General features: G+C 33.9%; 1 protein-coding gene across 1 annotated transcript in view; it reads right to left on the bottom strand.

The window, feature by feature from the left end:
* Positions 1–885: 885 nt before the first annotated feature.
* The window catches only part of LOC148940303 (ephrin type-A receptor 4-A-like), a 182,052-nt gene continuing 164,685 nt past the window's right edge, over positions 886–18,252 (bottom strand). The window contains 2 exon segments of the mRNA XM_089106127.1: positions 886–8,448; positions 13,566–13,724. Of these exon segments, the coding sequence (XP_088962253.1) occupies positions 8,175–8,448; positions 13,566–13,724 (433 nt within the window). The 3' untranslated portion in view covers positions 886–8,174.

Here is an 18,252-nt window from a genome sequence, read left to right on the forward strand (position 1 = left end):
CAACTGAAAGTAAGGAGCAACATTAAAACTTAAAACGAACAGAAATTATTACGCATGTGAGGAGGGTTACTCCTCAACACCTCACTCTTTACGCCAAAGTTTGAATTATGTCCCAATTCTTTAATAATGAATCCCGAAACACTCTTTGTTTAATTAGAACAATAAGAACCTTTTTTAAGTACTAAAAAATTTTAACGTCAAGAGCGAGTTTTTGAGGAGTAGCAACCCCCTCATATACGTAATAATTTCTGTTTGTTATAAGTTTTAATGCTGTTCCTTACTTTCAGTTGAAGAAACCCTTTTTTATTTAATTTCTATACAAAACTGTTACTTCCTTTGTCGGCTGGCATGATTTTTTGGCGCTTTTCTCATCATCTTTGGCTTCAAAGCGCAAAAAAAAAATTTATTTTGAAAAAGAATATCAGTAACTTTGTATATAACTTAGGTCTATATCTTGACTCCTATGAGGGAAGACGCAATAGTCACGTTAGTGACCATGGGTAATAGATCGATGCACTGCCTGTTCTTTTGTTGCTACAGTGATGGGTTCAAAAGAGGCCTTGCACAATCGTGCTAACAACTAAAGCCCCCCCCCCCTCAAAAAACAATCAGGGGCTTTTTCAAGATTTGAGGCCAATTAGAGTTATACAACTTATTATCTCCCAATCAAGCATTCAGTCAACATACTCATAATACAATCAAGGAATAAATCGCCCTACGGGGTGAATCTATTAGTGAGCGAGTTATAAATGGGCGTGTGTCAAATTCGCCTGGTCTGTGTCTTCAATGTTAAGAATTTAAGTAAATTAACCTTAACGCAAACACAGAAAAAAAAATTAACGCACACATAAATTCAACGTAAGCGATTTATTATACAATAAATTATATTAGTTACAATCAAAGCAAATCATATGTCGCCTTCTGGTAAAAATGATTGAAAAAAAACTAAAAAATGACTCATCAATTACAATAACTTGGATCTACTCGAAGGAAATCAAAAACAAAATATTTTGACCAAAGATAATTTATTTCTTTATGTTAAAAATTTCTAAAAACTTTTTTAAAAAAGATTTTTTTTTTTTTTAAGGACCAGTTTTTAGCTCCTAAAATAGGAAATTAAAAATTAAAATCGTTTGAATAAACAGGGACAAAGAGAAACCTATATACAAATTTACACTGAAAACCATCGCCATACATCCTGCATTTTCTTTGTTGGTACGAAATTTATTAATTGTTAATTTATTAATTTCTTATTGTAAGAGCTAAAAGAGGATATTATAGAAGTGGGCCGCCCCAGCCATGACCCCTAGCCATGACAGATTTCTTACAGCATTTCTTTTATTTCTAATAAAGAATAATTTCCCGACTTTATCACCGAAATTTTTAAGTACCAAGCAGGGGGGTGGTACTAAAAAAACTCAAAAACGCATCAAAAATTTATTTATATTCATTTTTGTTACCTTTCTACGAGTCGGAAAAACCTTTCAGGGGGATGGGGAGGAGGTTCAAACCCCTTAACCCTCTCCTGGATACGGCCTTGGTACCAAGGACAGTGAAATGAAATGTTATCAAGTTGTTGAAATGTTGAATTCAACTTATCAAGTATTTTGTAGTATGTTGCATCAAGACATGGCTAATTGTAGAAAGAGACAAGCCAAGACAGATAGTCCAAGTAATTGAGAGGCAAATGTTAAAATGGCTGCGGCACGGGTAAATGGTGGGAGAAAGTATGACTCTCTTATTGGACACATACTTGTCAGGTTAGTTTTTGGAAAGGCATGCGCAAACAGATGATGGAGCTGCAGCTTTTTTTGAAAGTGTAGCTGTCATTGAGAATTTATAAATTATTAATGTTTGATTTTTTTACGGACGAACAGCGTTGTCAAATATAAATAATTATATTTACTTAGTTACTTCAACAATTCAACCTGGCAACACTGAGTTAATTTGTTTCCCACAATACAAACATTAAATCTATTGGCTTTTTTTTCACGCAAAAATCAACAATATTTGAGAAAAATGTGTAAAAACTAAAACGCATAGCTTTATGACGAGATCATATTCAATAATATGGCCTCAATGTGTTACAGACTACTTTAAACTATTTTATATATTAAGTATCAATTTCTTGGTCATGCTGTACATATATTCTATTGATGTATTTTTTTTTCTTAAAAAAATTTTAACTAAAAAGTATAGCTTAATAATGAGGTCATATTAAATAATATGGCCAAATTTTATTGAAAAAAAAATTTCAAGAAAAAAATATTTAGAAACCAAAAGGCACAGCTTTATGATGAGGCCATATTAGATAACATGGCCTCTATTGGTTTCTAAAAATATTGGCCTCTATTTGGTTTCTAAAAATATTTAGAAATCAAAAGGCACAGCATTATGATGGGGCCATATTAGATAACATGGCCTCTATTGGTTTCTAAAAATATTGGCTTCTATTTGGTTTCTAAAAATATTTAGAAACCAAAAGGCACAGCTTTATGATGAGGCCATATTAGATAACATGGCCTCTATTGGTTTCTAAAAATATTGGCCTCTATTTGGTTTCTAAAAATATTTAGAAACCAAAAGGCACAGCTTTATTATGAGGCCATATTAGATAACATGGCCTCTATTGGTCTCTACGGTATCTAGCTATGTTATAAATAAAAAAATAGAAAATAAATTTTGTTGTTATGAACAACAAACCTAGTGATATAAATTTCCTTTTCATTGTCTTTTTTTATATTTTTAACATTGATTTATATTTTATATTAAAAAAAAACAACAGAGACAAATAAATTATCTTGGTCAAGCAAAATGATAAAAACACAAAATATACTATTGTGCTATGCTTTCATATAGATATGTATTTCCCTAAATTCCATATACAAAGAATATACCATAATATACACATAACATTTAAGAAATAATATTATATTTTCATACGACAAATAACAAACTTGAGATCACAAATAAAATCCTAAATTAATATTTGGCAGCTATATCATATAATTGTCAAAAAAAGTAAACTAAATCAGGCACGTACCAAAAAGTTTACGTTCAGGCGCGGGGGGGGGGGGGGTAGTGAAAAAAAATCTGGGAGGGGCACTAATATAAAAACTAATTTTGTTTCGTAATTGTAATAATTCGAGAAGATATATGATTTCAGTAGGACTGACTCCTCCTCCTCCCCCCCAGTTACGTCCTTCGACTCAAGGTTCGTTCGATTTAAAGGAATCTTCGTCTATTATTATCTTTATTAAACTGAATCAGTGAAATAAATGTGGACTGTTCAAAAAAGATAACCGTGGAGCATGTATACATGCACAATTTTGTTATTTGGGGAGGGAAGGGAAATTCGTGCAACTCCCATAAATGAAATGTTAAATTAATATTTGGCAGATATATCATATAATTATCAAAATAAAAGGTGGAATCAATCAACCCCCCTGACAATAAAGAAAAGTTCTGATAGAGACACTATAATAAAAAGGCAAATTTTGTTTTTTGATCTGAATAATTCAAGAATTTATGATTGCTGAGGGAGGTTTGGTCCTCGAGGACCCCCCCCTCCCTAGGTATGTCCTTCGACTCAAGATTCAGCCGTTTTAAAGGGATCTCCATCTATTATTACACTGAATCATTTTAATAACCATCCTCCGTTCAAAGAGACAACTGTCGAAAAGATGCGTACACACGATTTCGTTTGCGGGGGAGGGAGGGGGAGTTCGTACAACCTCAAGAACATGGTTAAAAATAGGTAAATTCTATGGTAAATAGAATAAATCACAAAATTTATATATAACACTTCAAATCTCGAGGGTGGTGAATACGGAGGCGTAGCTCCAGTATTTTTATTGGGGGGCAAGAGGGGTCTCTATCCGGAAAGTCAAGGGGCGTGGGCTATATAATAACTTTTTCTCCAAGTAATCGGGAGTAGACAACAGAGGCTCCTTACCCCCGCCCCCCGAAACGGCACCACTGGTGGATTATACCCCCTCTCCTTTGTCTCCATTTTTGCTGCAAGATAAACTCCTTAACAAGTTATGGAGTTGCCGTAACATTAAGAAAGAAAAGACGAAAGGCTACCCAAAAGGGACACTAACGTAATTTCAAAGAGAAAGGCAAAACAATATTCTAAATCATTTATATTGGAACTAATTAAATCTAGTTCAAACTACTTAATTTATGATAATGAATAATTTTCTTTAATATAATTCCAATATTTTTTCGTGGTTTGATTAGAAATTATTTTGGGTTTTGGCGGGTTTATATGTGTCTCTGCTAAAGTCAGGTAGTTGGAAGCCTTTTTTTTAACATTTATAAGCTACTGTCATATTTCACAAGTATTTAAACTCATTAAACAGGTCTATAACACTATTAGCAAGTAATATAATAGCCCCTCACTACCCCCTCCCACGCTCATTACCACACATTTATAGTACCATAAGTAAAATTAAAATTTCCCTTCTTTTGAAATAAAAAATGAAATGGGGATAAAATCCAGTACATTCTCGCGTACGTGCCTGACTATAAGCTATCAGCGTCGGGCCTGGCCCACTTAAATAGGCTCTTAAATTTCGATCAACAAAAAAATGCTTTAAATCACGTCACGCCTTGTCAGCACCATACCCGTGGCAAATTCGATTTTACTTTATTTTTTTAATTATTTTCGCTAGTAATAAAACTATTTGCATGACTTTCTATGCTAAGACATATCCCTAAGTCCTAGCCTAAGTTATTTAATTTTATGGACAAAATAACTAAACATGATTGAAAAAAGTATTAAATATTAAGACAAGTAGGTCAGGTCCTTGTCGACGCCCCAATGTATAACAAGTCCAATTCTGTTTCCCCAGGTAATGCTGCTATCAGATCCCTTTTCATCTGATGTATATTTACACGTGAAAAAGCACAGGCAAGCTGCAAGATAGGAAACTGTCGCTAGTGTCGAAGAAACAAAAAATACTAGATGGCATTGGCGGTTTCCTTGGTCGACATTAGTTTCCATCCTCTTTGATACACGTCTTTTATGAACCAAAAAATATTTAATTTTGAATTTCTTTCATATTTAGGAGTGTCAGAAGCCAGTTAAATGTGATTTACTAAAATTTTATCAGCAACTTTCTTTAAAAAGTAGCTAAAAAGACAAAGAGAATTAAAAAACACCTAGAAAAATGGTTAGAGGATTGTACTTGCCATGAGCAGGGTTGCCATTATGTAATTTACAAGTCTCCTAAATAGAGCTAGTATGACTACTGACTTTGCTGTCTATAACTGATGTTTATATAATTTTTGTCTAATTATTATATTTATAGTTTTTATTTAAGTATATGTGTATATACCTTAACATAGTCTATAAAACAGGTTTACTAAAAAATTTTACTATTTTATATAGAAAAATTAAATTTTTTAAAGCTCTAAATCTTGAAATAAAAAGTTTCTCTTTTCCTATTTCAGGCATATCCTCCTCAGAAATGCACCCTTGTCTTTTAGTTTACTCTAGAGATGGACATCGTCTACCCCCTAGCGATTTAATTAGAGATATGTGCCAAAATGTAATACTAACAATATAGCAGAATTAGAAAAATTTACAATGTGTATCTCCAAAATCTCCAGTATATACCCAAATCCTTAAAGTTATTCTAGAGATGGGCACAGTCTACCCTCTATCCACTTTTCACGTGAGGAAAGTATTTATGGAGATATATTTTGCCTATGCAAATCGGAGACATGTGCCAAACTGAATTGGCTGAAACACATGACAATTTAGCACAAATAGAAAAAATTACAAAGTTTAGCTGCAATTTGTGTCTCAATTTGCCAAAGTAAGCATTAAGCAGTCCAATTGTTGGAGGAATTTGCTTCGCAGTTTTTCTGTAAACTTCATCGGATATATACCCCCATCCTTCAGTTGAGATTGACACCATTTGCCCCCTAACCTCTTTTTATTTGAGGACTGTATTACGGGGAGGCATTTTGGCGATGCAAAACTTGTACCAAACTGAATTGGCTGAAATATATGGCAATTTAGCAAAAATACAAAAAAAAAATAATGTGCAGCTGGGAAAAGCATCTCCATTAAAGTTTTTTTTTTTATCTCCATTAAGTTTAAAATCTCCAGCTCTAAATACTTTTTTTAGTATTCCAGGTAACCGCCCCAGGTATATACCCTTGATCTTCAGTCTATTTCAGAGATGGATGCCATTTACAAAATAGCCTCTCTCCATATGAAGAAATGTATAAAACACATTTTGGTGGTGAATACTGGAGACATTACTGCAAAAAGACATTACCTAAAAAGTGTTTATTTTTGGATTCAGTATTTCAAATTATGTTAAGGGGGTTTTGGAGCATTTTAGTCATAACTAAGGCTAACCCTCCCTACAGAGGCTGCAATTCACGAAAATGTATTTTCAAAATAGAAGGGGAGGCAAAATAATCTAGGGGAATCACCTCCCTTTTCTCCCCCAACAGGCACCCCTGCTTCCCTACTATCCTCCCATCAATCAGAATCCCTCTAAAAAAAGTACAGTGGATTTATCCATATTGGTACGAAATCACAAACCTTGTTTTCTTTTTAAAGAACGAATCAATAACTCTATGAGAACTAGAGAATTTTAAATAAAAATCAGAATTTGATCAGAATAATGGTCACATGATAAAAATTGTCAAAATGGCAACCCTGTCTATGAGCCGTAACTAGCCTCGTCTTGAGTGACATCATTTTCCCTGCCAGCAGCATCTTTTGTAGGCGGATCATTTTCAAACCAGCGACTATGATTGGACAGTCAATGTAACTGGGCAGTCTTCGAATATTCCAACGGCTATGATTGGCTGTCCCTGCTACTGCCAGGGTGAATGGTGTCAATCAAGACGAGGCTTAATACTAAGAACAATATTACAAAGTAAAAAACCACTTCACTTTGATAAACAAAACCCAGCTGTCTCCTGATTTCGGGACGGAAAAAAATGAAACCACTGATCAGATTGAAAAACTGTACAAATTATAATGCAATGCCTATAATACATGCATTTCCTAAAAAATGCTCGAATTACGTCAAAGGAAGACGGAAAATAAATAAGCGACAACACTGTTGAGCAGAAATATTTAGCAACAGGATATCACAACTTGAAAGTACAGCTTCCCCAATTAACTCAATGTCAGCACAATGCGAACATTTTCCTAAATGTTCGGGTCCATTTTAAGTTGAAACATAAACGGCAACGCTGTCTAGCAAATCCGTTTGCCATTGTTGGACTTTATAAGCTCATTTATCTATTTGCGATACTTCCATCAGTCAAACTTTACCTAACTGTTAACTTTTAGGCTAAACTTTATTAATTAACTTTGATAATTTAAGTCACTGTGTGAGCATCTTATTTATCAAAAACTAAAAATTGGTAACAGCTAGCCCAATTGATAGACGAATGATGGAGAATCTAGTCTATTGATTATAATTTGCCAAAAATAATTTATATTTAAAAGACAAGGCTTAAAAAAAATCTAAATGACAAGACAAATTAAAGACTGAGTTCAAAAATTGAAAATAGTATTACTTAATTACTGATAAATAGTCAAGACCTGATAATTAGTGTCGTCTTTTTTTAAAGGAGGAAATTTGTGTTTTATACAATATTAAAATAAAACCCAGGGGCCAAACATGAGCTCCTAAATTAATGTTTTCCCTCATCAACCCGATTCTTAAAATTGTTTCAATTTCTTTGAAATTACTAATTATAACCTTAAAACAAATTGATTTAGTTCCTGCTATAATTAATTTACATTTGCTTACTTAATTTATTATTCAAATTTGTTCAAAGTGTTATGTTAACTAATACAAAAGAATTTTATGTTAAAAATAAGGCAAAAAAAAATAAGCTTTAGAATTTAGACACAGTGTCAGTGTCAATATGTAAGGTTGATGAGAACTACAAAGGGCGCAGGGACGTTAGCCCTTTGCCCCGTCCATTTAACAGGCCTTTGAATTGCATTACTTATTGTATCGTGTAAAGTCTATTAAGCTAACGTAGTTACTTGTCTTTTCACGAAAAAAAAAAAAAAAAATCAATGCAAGAACAACATATGACCGACTATTAATAAAATAGGTCAACAATTATAAACATTCACTTTTGAGCATTCAAATACTTATAAATCAAGTCTATCACAACCCCATCTATACAAGGAACCCCTCACTAACTGAAGCACTATTGGCCATTTGAGTCCTTAGAGTTTGGGCACTCGCGATAATTTTCTTCTGATGACCTAACAATGTGACACCCATGGCAGATAGGTCATTTGGTTCAAGACGTGCAACTGATTCGAGCGTCGTAATGTTGGCACGTTGAAAGTTGTCTAAATACCGCGACATTTTGATGGTTGCTAGCCATTCTTCAAGGGAATGAAGTCGGGTTAGGTCTGGAGCGTCAGGAGCCAATGCATGAGCATGTCTAAAATAGATAAGGTATTTGAGGCTATAGAAGTCACACTACAGAAGGGTACTACTACTGCTAACAACTGACTGCAGCACCAAGCCACCTGAGGCTAACACACCTGCGCACGCTCCTCCTCCATCCCAATCTATCCTAAGCTTCCATCTTTACATCCTTCCAAGAGGGAATCAGTGGAGATTATGGAGATAAGAAGTAAGATAGCATAGAAACAAGAAGGTATAGAAGAATACGTGAATATGTGAACACTTAACCTATGGAACAAGAGTAAGAAAAACCAGTTTTGCTTGGATAACTTCACACGATAAACGTTTTGGCATTAGACAGATAGAATTATGTAAATAATACTATACTTTATTTATTGTTTATTTATTGATATCAATATTTTTTATATACTTTATATATTGAAAAAGAATCAGAATTGCATTTTTGCTTCAAAATTATACACGATGAAGGTTTTTAAAAATATTTTTGTGGATGAATTTTGCAATTATATACAATACACACACGTTATTTGTTGAAAAAATTTAAAGTTTGGCTTCAAAACTTATATGAGAAGGTTTTCATATTAAAGACCATTCCATGGTCTTGCTCCATATTTTTCATCTGCTTGATAGTATTATTTTCTTTTTGCTCTTCTTTCCTTTCTAAAACTGCATATGTGTTACACCTTTGGCGTATCAATATATACTAATTAACTGGTTTCCTATGAACGCATTTTCTTTGGAGTGACAGACATTTACAAATTATATGAAATAAATTAATATTTTGAAACAGTTTTATTTCTTTCGTTAATAGTTGAAACCTCAAATCAAATGAGTAATCAAGTATTTCTATTGTCTTAAATATATTTAAATACATTTCCTTTATTTTTTTTAAATATATTTAAATACATTTCCTTTATTTCTTGAGTGTACTTAGACTCATCATTTTTGACTCTTCGATCCATGTAAAGATTCATGATTCTGTGGAGCCACGTAGATTTACTGACCCAAAGTTTTCCGTGAATGCTGGATTGAGAGGGAACATGAGTACTAAAAGTGGGAGGGGTATAGGCATTTGACTTTCCAGAGACATAGAAAAATTAACAAGTGGAGCATTTATTTTGTCGAAACGACATATTTTTGGTAGAAAATCCACTATCGGCGAAAACAGGATGGAGCAGGGATAGGAGTGTTGATATGGAAGGGCTATGTGCATTTGACTCCCAGAAAGTCAAAAAGACATAAAAGGGCAACATTCCTTTCTCCAAAATATATATTTTAGGCGAAAAATTCTGGATGCAGGACCCGTGGATGCTGGATGAGGAGGGGACATGAGTACCGAAGTAGCAAGGGGGATAGGCATTTGTCTCCCTAGAAAGACAAAAGGTATAACAAGTACAGCATTTCTTTTTCCAAAACGGCATATTTTAGGTAGAAAACCATTTATGCGTGAATTATGAATGGTGAGGGGACACGGAGTGCCGAGGTGGGGGGGGGGGAGACAGGCATTTGACTCCCCATAAAGACGGAAAGACATAACAAGTACCGAATTAATTTTGCCGAAACGACATACTTTAGGCAAAACATTTATTATCCATGGGTGCTTGATGGGGAATGACATGAGTGCCGAGGTGGGAGGGGGACAGGCATTTGACTCCCCATAAATTCAAAAAGATATAACAAGTGCAATATTTCTTTTGCCGAAACGGCATATTGTAGGTGGAAAATCTATTATGCGTGAATGCTGGAATAGGGAGGGGACACGATTACCGAAGCGGGAGTGGGACAGGCATTTGGATCTCCAGAAAATATAACAAGTGCAGCCTTTGTTTTTAAAAACGACGTATTTCAGGTAGAAAATCCATTACTCGTGAATGACGGATGGGGGAGGGGACATGTGTGCCAAATTGGGAGGGGATAGGGGTGCCAAAGTGGGAGGGGAATTGGTATTCGAGTCCCTAGAAAGATGAAAACAAATGCAACATTTTTTTTTTTGCTAAGATGACATGTTTTAGGTAGAAAATCCATTATCTAGATAGTGCAGTCTTGAACTAGGTGAACAGTCACTATCCAGATAAACTCATCTCGATATTTCAAAGATAGTAGAGCCAAGTGAATAAAACTTCCAGAAATCAGCTCAAATATCAAATCCCGAAAATCTCTGAAAGTTTCATTGGCCAGCCTAAACTACTAATCTTTAAAATTAAAGAAAATTCTTCCGAAAAACGATTGTTTACCCTATTCTTCAAGTAGAATCTAGACGCTTCAGACTTTCTTTACTATCTACTTTTACCCAACTTTTCAAGAAATTTCCGTTAAGACCGTTTCTGAAAAAGCTCTAAAATTCCTTAAAGACTATTTCTTTTAATATAGTCTAAAGAAAAAGAGATAAAAGGTAATTTTTTTCCAACCATAGAGAAATATTCCTTAGAACTTGGGGAATAGCCCAAGCCATAAAAACATGTACTTTCCTAGAGAATTGAACTTTTCTTTTATGATTCCAAAAGGCAAAGAGGAAAAGTTTTTACTGGGCTATATCCAAAGTAAGTGAACGATATTAAAGGAATTTGGCTCATAATATATGGCACCTTATTTTACCGAAAGAAAAACACTTGAGAAAAGGAACGATTAAAAGAACATTGGAGACTAAAGAGCCAGATGCATGGCTCGTTGGAAGTACCAAGGTCAGTGAAATACAATCTGATTATTTGGATTGGTTAAGGTTTACGTTATCTGTGAAAGTTTTCAGTGTTATTTTTTTTATAGAAATAAAATGTAGAAAAACTGGTCATAAAACAGTGGAAAACAACATAAAAAAACTTTTTCACTAATGATAATAAAATTCGAATATTTCGTACTTTGATTATCCTTGGTGAAAACACAAATGTGTTCTAAGAAATTATCTATTTGCTTTTCTGCTTTTCTGTGGTTTTAATATATGGAGGGTTAAGCTAACCCTCCATAGCTGAAATTTACTTCTACGGCTATTTACGAAATTGCATTTTTTTTTATTTGGTGTACGATAAAACTTTTAAAAACACTTCAACAATTTGGTTATATATTTTTTTGTTACGTTTTAACGATTCGGACGTGTCGGCAAAAATACAATTATTGAAAAAAATAACAAATTACTGTGCTATTGGAAAACTTTGTAGCAATTCAATTTTAGAAAATTTAACTTTGCATAATCTACACTAAATTTGAGGATATTTCAAAGACTATCTGCCGAAAAAGGAATTACAGATTTTGGGTTTTTCTTCAATTTCTCAGATAAAAGATACCTTGAAAATTGGTTGAAAATCATTCAACAAAGGGTAATTTTCTTATTTTTAACTTAGTTTAGACCCTTCTCAAATAAAAAATAAAGAATATCACTATTCTTGCTTGGTGATTGGCTATGAGACCTTTAAATTCAATAACATAAGAGCCATCTTCTTTTCTTATAAGTTACATCTGCAGGCTTGTCTAAAAATCGCTCGTTTTAGAGGGAAAATATACCTTAATTGGAAACTAACACACCCTATAGATCTCTAAAATTGGCAAAAAATTAAAACTGGCAGTTTTAATGAAAAAGAGACCAAGATGTACAGTGGCGTCATTTCGTCAAAATCCAGGGGAAGGGAGAGTAAAGTTGGAGCCAATTTTCCCAAATCAAGTGAAAACTGAAAAATGAACCATAGAGTACCATAAAGGTAAAGAAATACTAAAGAAAACTGACCCTTTTCTGTGGACGCTTGAGTTATGCAGGCTTATCTTAATTTTGACAAGATTTTTGAAAAAACAAAATTTCAGCTGGAGGGGGCAAACTGGGGTATGAGAGGAGAGGAACCGGGGTCTGGGAGGGGCAGTTGCCCCTGAAGATGTAGTTCTGCAGATTTTGGTAGTAGCGGCTGCCAAATTTTAAAAATAAGAAACGTGAGCAAAAAATCAGCTAAAAACACGTTGTACTAAAAATATCAAGGAGTAGCTTTCCTTTGAAGGTACAGTTTTTCGGAATTAACATATAGTTAATGTTTGAATCTTTTATGGACAAAAAGCGTTGTCAAAGTTTGGCTTATTTGTTTTCAAGGTTCAGTGTGACAACACTGATGGAAATGTGGTAATGCCCTGAAAACTTCATTTTCGTACAACCAAAACAACAATCTTAGGAAATTCCAGTTTTCATGAACGAATAAACCGAAAATGGGTTCAAGAGACAAGTTTTCATTTTCATGCCGTTGGTAATATAGATGACTGAAAACTACTAGCGTCATGTACACTTGTACAGTATAGTCAGACAAGTGACTTTTTCGGCCGAGAAGAAGTGGCGGAATTTCGTCAAAATCATGGGAAGAGGGGACGAGGGCAAATTTTGAGCCAATCTTCCCAAATTAAGTGAAAATGACAGTAAAACTGAAAAACAGCCACATAATAACAAAAAAATTACTAAAACAACAAAGAAAATTGACCTGTTTCTGTGGATGCTTGAACTATGTAGGCTTATCTTAGTTTCGACAATATTTTTGGATAAACTAAATTTCAGCTGGAGGGGGGAAACTGGGGTTGGGGGCAAACTGAGGTCTGGGAAGGGAAGTTGCCCCCTTCCCCACAGAAAATTATTGTCCCACCAGGAAGTGAATAAAACAAAAATCATTTGGTAGTCTGAATCAAAGGTGCCCAGAAATTCTGGAGAATTTACGACTTAGGATTAGAGCCCAAAAACTCTCCCCCTTGCACACACCTCTGAGTGTAGTTTTACTTTGTTTGAAAAAAAAAAGTGAAAAAAAAAGTTGAGACACAAACATCGCATACGGACTAGCGATACTTGATTGAATCAAAGAAAGCATAGGCGGGATAACAGCCTCACTTGGAGACATTAGATGCCGCTGATATCTTCGAGTTTCAATTCGAATGTCGGTTGTATTAATCTAAAAGTTTCACCCTAGGTTATTTATATAGGTACTATCGAAAGGTTTTGGCTTTACCATTCACGAAAACATACATTATGCTTGTAAACATATAATATGTTTATGTAACTACATATCAAGTTTGCAAAAACATATTTTATGCAGTGTTTCTTACTACAGGCTAAAACAAAAATTAGTACGATGATGTCACCTTTCTCTGAAAAAGAACTTGAAGATGTGAACTTACCTGGCGGTGGCCAGCTTTCTCAAGGATTCCGGACACCTTGCCAATCTATCGAGGGTTGCCACTATGGCGGCAAACGTGGGTCGATGCGCTCTTTCTTTCTGCCAACAATCCAACATTAATTGGTGAATTGCTTCAGGACAATCCATTGGAGCTGGTAATCTAGAAAATATATATCTTAGGAAATTGGGCAAATCAGAAAGAATGAACAAAATAGGTCAGTGACCAGATCTTCTACAATTGGGAAAAAGGGTTTGAGGCCTAAACATTTAGCTTTTTGTGTTTTCAAACTCGAATTCTGAAACCGGATACATGTTAGAGGAAGTATCTGTGACTGAAACTTTTTTGCCCCAGCCCCGCCCTAGGTCTTTTTATACTTGAAAACCACAATTTTCTATAATATTTTTTTCATTGTTGCAAAATTATGAAGTTTTCAGGTCACAACCACATTTTCGGCACTGGTGCCACTTTAAATCGTAAAAATTAAAATTAAATTTAAGTAGATAAATTTGACAATACTTTCCGTCCGTAAAAATTCAAACGTTGACAATCTGTTGATTTCGAAACATAAATACGCCTTCAAAGGGCATCTCCACCTGCTTAAGCTCTTTGGTTCTACGTTTTGGCGGAATTTCGGCTGAATTTTCGTCAATGCTTCATTTCTTTTAATGTGCCAACCTTAACTACCAAAATCAGCATAACTGCATATGGACTTTCTTTTATTATGAATTTTCTTCCCGATTTTCGTTTTTTTCTTAGAGATATATAATGGCATATAATGGCATCAATCCGCAAAAACCTTGGGGGGGGGGGGGATAAACGCATTTTTCAAAATCTAGGGGGATAAACTTAGACAATTTTTTCAATAAAAATACCGAAAAGAAGCCAAGGAAAATACCACCAAAAAGGTATATTTCAAAATCTGAGGCAGGAGGGGGAAAAAATCTAGGAGGACAAATTGACACCCCTTGATATACATGTAAATAATTTCTGAGACCACAATGGCTAATCATGACAAAACATGAAATTGCGAAGAAGAGAAAACGAGGACAATAACGAGGACAAGCCTGTGAAAAAACAGTTCAGTCCCATTTATGATGAAATTATTAATTCCGATCGCTTTTACATTCGTCCACAAAATTATGTTTTGCAATCAAATATAATCTCTGATAATATCCTACCTGGAAAGCGATTAGTTTTAAGAGTGCTTTACGTAAGATGAAATTTTGAAATACCATTTAGTCTTATATTTTTTATCCAGTTACCCTTTCACTGTTACTCTAAAAGGGTCATCTTATTTTAGTTTCGTGTTTGGTTTTTTAGATTTTTATCAGTTTTATTCTGCACTAAGGACGGTCAAGGGGAGGTCTTGACCGAAATATTTGCATAATTTTTTCACTGGCTGTTATTGTCCACGTTTGCTCTCTTCTTCGCAATTTTATGTTTTGACTTGATATACAAGGCTATGTAAGTTTCAACTTAGCAATTTAGACAATCATATTTCTATTTCATTGTTTCGGTACTTTAAATATTGGAAAAAACAATGGAGTCAATCACAATTTTTTTTTTTTTTGGGGGGGGGGGGCAATAAGTATTTTTCAAAATCTAGAGGGAAAATTTACTGTTTCTTATTGAAAATACCCAAAAACCATTTTTTAGTGAAAATAACCCCCACAAAGGTTTCCTTAAAAAATATAGGGGGGGGGCAAATTATTGAGGATAAACTGGCGCCACTTAATATATATGGCTATGTAAGTAACAACTTAGCCTATTCAAACAATCAAATTGCTTTTACACTGTCTTGGTACTTTAAATTATTTTAATTTTAAATTATTAACTACTAATTAGAAATTATTTAATCATTAAATAATAAATCAAATTATTTACTTTAAGTTATTTAATTATTGGAAAAACCAATGTTCTAAAAAAGGGGGAATGCAGTAAACAATATTAATAAAATCAGCTGCTGCTATATTATCTCACTTCTTGGGTCTGATCAAACGCCGTAACAAATGTGTTTACACATTTGTTGAACAGGATACCATGTTATTGAATGATTAGCAGCATAAAAGAACTAGATATTGTTTTATCCCTGATCTAATTGTTTAACTCCATGGAAGGCGGGATACGAAAAATTGTTTTCCGGGAAAATTTTTAAAAGAACCAAGTAATTGTTTGTGATTAAATATATGATTTTAAAAACATCATTTATAAACCCATGGTAAAATCGTAACGAAAAAAATTAAAATGAAAAATAATTAAAAGCTGTCAAGTACACCAACACAGCATTCCAGCATAAACAATTGTAAGTTCATAATGACAAACAATTGTTAAGAACGAACTTAGTTAAACGTTGAACTTTAAGTTGAATGAGCTTAAGGTCAACAATATGAGAAATGAAGAGAGCTACTGCACCTCGGGACTGCACCGACTTTTACCTTTAAATAAAAGGTTTGAGTTGGCTTAAATAGACATCTTTTGCAAAAAAATACAAACAGCTCATAACAGAAAGAAGAAAACAAACCTTTTTTTTTTGACCAAGGAATTTATGTATTTGCCCCCTTTATCCTCAGGTCTGTTCCAAATTAAGTTGTTTTTATTTTTTTGGCAGAAATTGCGACCAATTAACGCATTCAAAGGGCTTGGCTTTACTTCCTCATTGGGAAATCAGCCCCTCCAGGAAATACCTCCCTAATCAGAATTTCTAATTAGTCATTAACTTAGATATACACGATTGTTCCATAAAATATACCAGGAAAATATTCCCCTTCCCCCTTCATGTGTCCACGATACTAGCATAAAGTAAAGCTAGAACTGTCATGTTATTGTTGTCAAATATGCCATGTTAATTGTCATTATTTGTTGATAACCGAATCTTTCTTTAAACTCGACGTATAGTTGATATTATTTAAGATCTAAACTTAAATATACCCAAAATTAGAATTATTTTAAATCCAATTAAGATCATCTTAAACAAGCATAATATTTGTTGTACTATCTGACTTAACTTTAGAAATTTACCCAAACTATGCTTGATCTATCTTTACCCAAAGTTTGAAAAACATATTTTGTTGCTGTTCGTTTTGGCACCGTACACAGTTGTCAGCCGACCTGTTTCGATTCGTCGCCACTAAAAGGTACAGTTCTTCCTTTTTTTAAATTTAATACCATTCTTCATGCTCTTTATACATCATTTTGATGACATCTTTATGTCATCATTTTCCAGCCAAATTCGCGACTTAACATTAAAATTACTCAATTTTTTCTCTTTTTTTGAAGTATTTAAAAAGTAAAATTAACGGTTTTGGATATTAAAGATACAGAGACAGAAAACTGACTGTGGTAGAATTTTACTCTGCACATTGTTGGTCTTTGCACTGTGGTGCAAAGCAGGGTGCAAATACAGCATGGTCGTATCCAGGCCATATCCAAGGGGAGGGGTGAGGGGGTGGGTTACCCGGTTTGAACCCCCCCCCCCCCGAAATGTTTGTTTGACTCGTAAAAACGTAACAAGAATGGACATAAACAAATTTTGTATGCGTTTTTTGAGGGTTTTTTATGTAATCCACCCCCTAAAAAAAAATAGTAACCCCCCCCCCCGAACAAAAATCCTGGATGCACTTCTGAGATACACCATAGTCGACCATGTTGCATCCATAAGTGGTATCCCCAAATTCATAATTCTTCTGGTACTTGTATGATATACCCCCGACCTAATATTCTTCTAATATGTTTCTTTCACGCTCAATTCTAGTTACAATAAACAAGTAAGATAAAAATATTATACTTTAGAAACAAATTTGGTCTATATATTTGCGCATTAGGGGATGAGGGTAAAGTGTAGCGGGTCTGCATGCCTAATGTGTTAGGTACAATTATTCTGCATATTATGCAGTAGGAATTTCCTTCTAGCTCTACAATGTCTAAATACTTTACCCCCCCCCCACTCCCCCCTAATGTGCAAATTTATAGCCCAAATTATAAAATTTGTATCTATTCTATCACGTCTTTTTGTCTTGTCTCAAGCTAAGGTGAAAGAAACTAACGAAAAAACCGGTTCTGCAATGTGTCAATGAATGAACAACTTGAGTGGTCGGGGGTTTATCATACAAGTAACATTCTTCTTCTTTTTAAAATCATTGTTCAAAGCCATTTTTGAATAAAAATTATTTGACCATTTTCTGTCCAAGTTCGAACTGGAATTAATAAAATGTTTTTTTTTATTTTATTTTTCTCAAAATTAAAAAATAGAATTACAAGATTTTAGATACTAAGTAGTAAATAAAAAAAGACAACACCGTCTTCCCAGGATACACATAACAAAAGGCAAATAACAAGAAATTATCTTAAGACAGTGATTTTTTATTAAATTAATATTTCGGCACTACATCTAAGATTCGTCATCAAAAAAGCAAAAAAATAAAAATACAATTAGACTTACAATAAAATACATAACAATTAAAACTAAAACCCAAATTAAAACAATCCCAACATCATTTTCTCTTCTCGTTGTTTAAAAAAAAAGAAATCAGAAATTCAGAGTCAAAATGTATATAATCTAATACCCAATTGAATTACATAACAACAATACCCAAAACCCAACCGTATATGAGAATACCCAATACCCAACCGTATGTGAGATGCAGCGTACCCCAAAGTGCATAATTTAAGATTTGAACAAATTTTCATT

This window comes from Artemia sp. Qi Xiang Cuo, chromosome 20 (genome assembly GCF_049724085.1).
Source record: "Artemia sp. Qi Xiang Cuo chromosome 20, ASM4972408v1, whole genome shotgun sequence".
NCBI classification, from domain to species: domain Eukaryota; kingdom Metazoa; phylum Arthropoda; class Branchiopoda; order Anostraca; family Artemiidae; genus Artemia; species Artemia sp. Qi Xiang Cuo.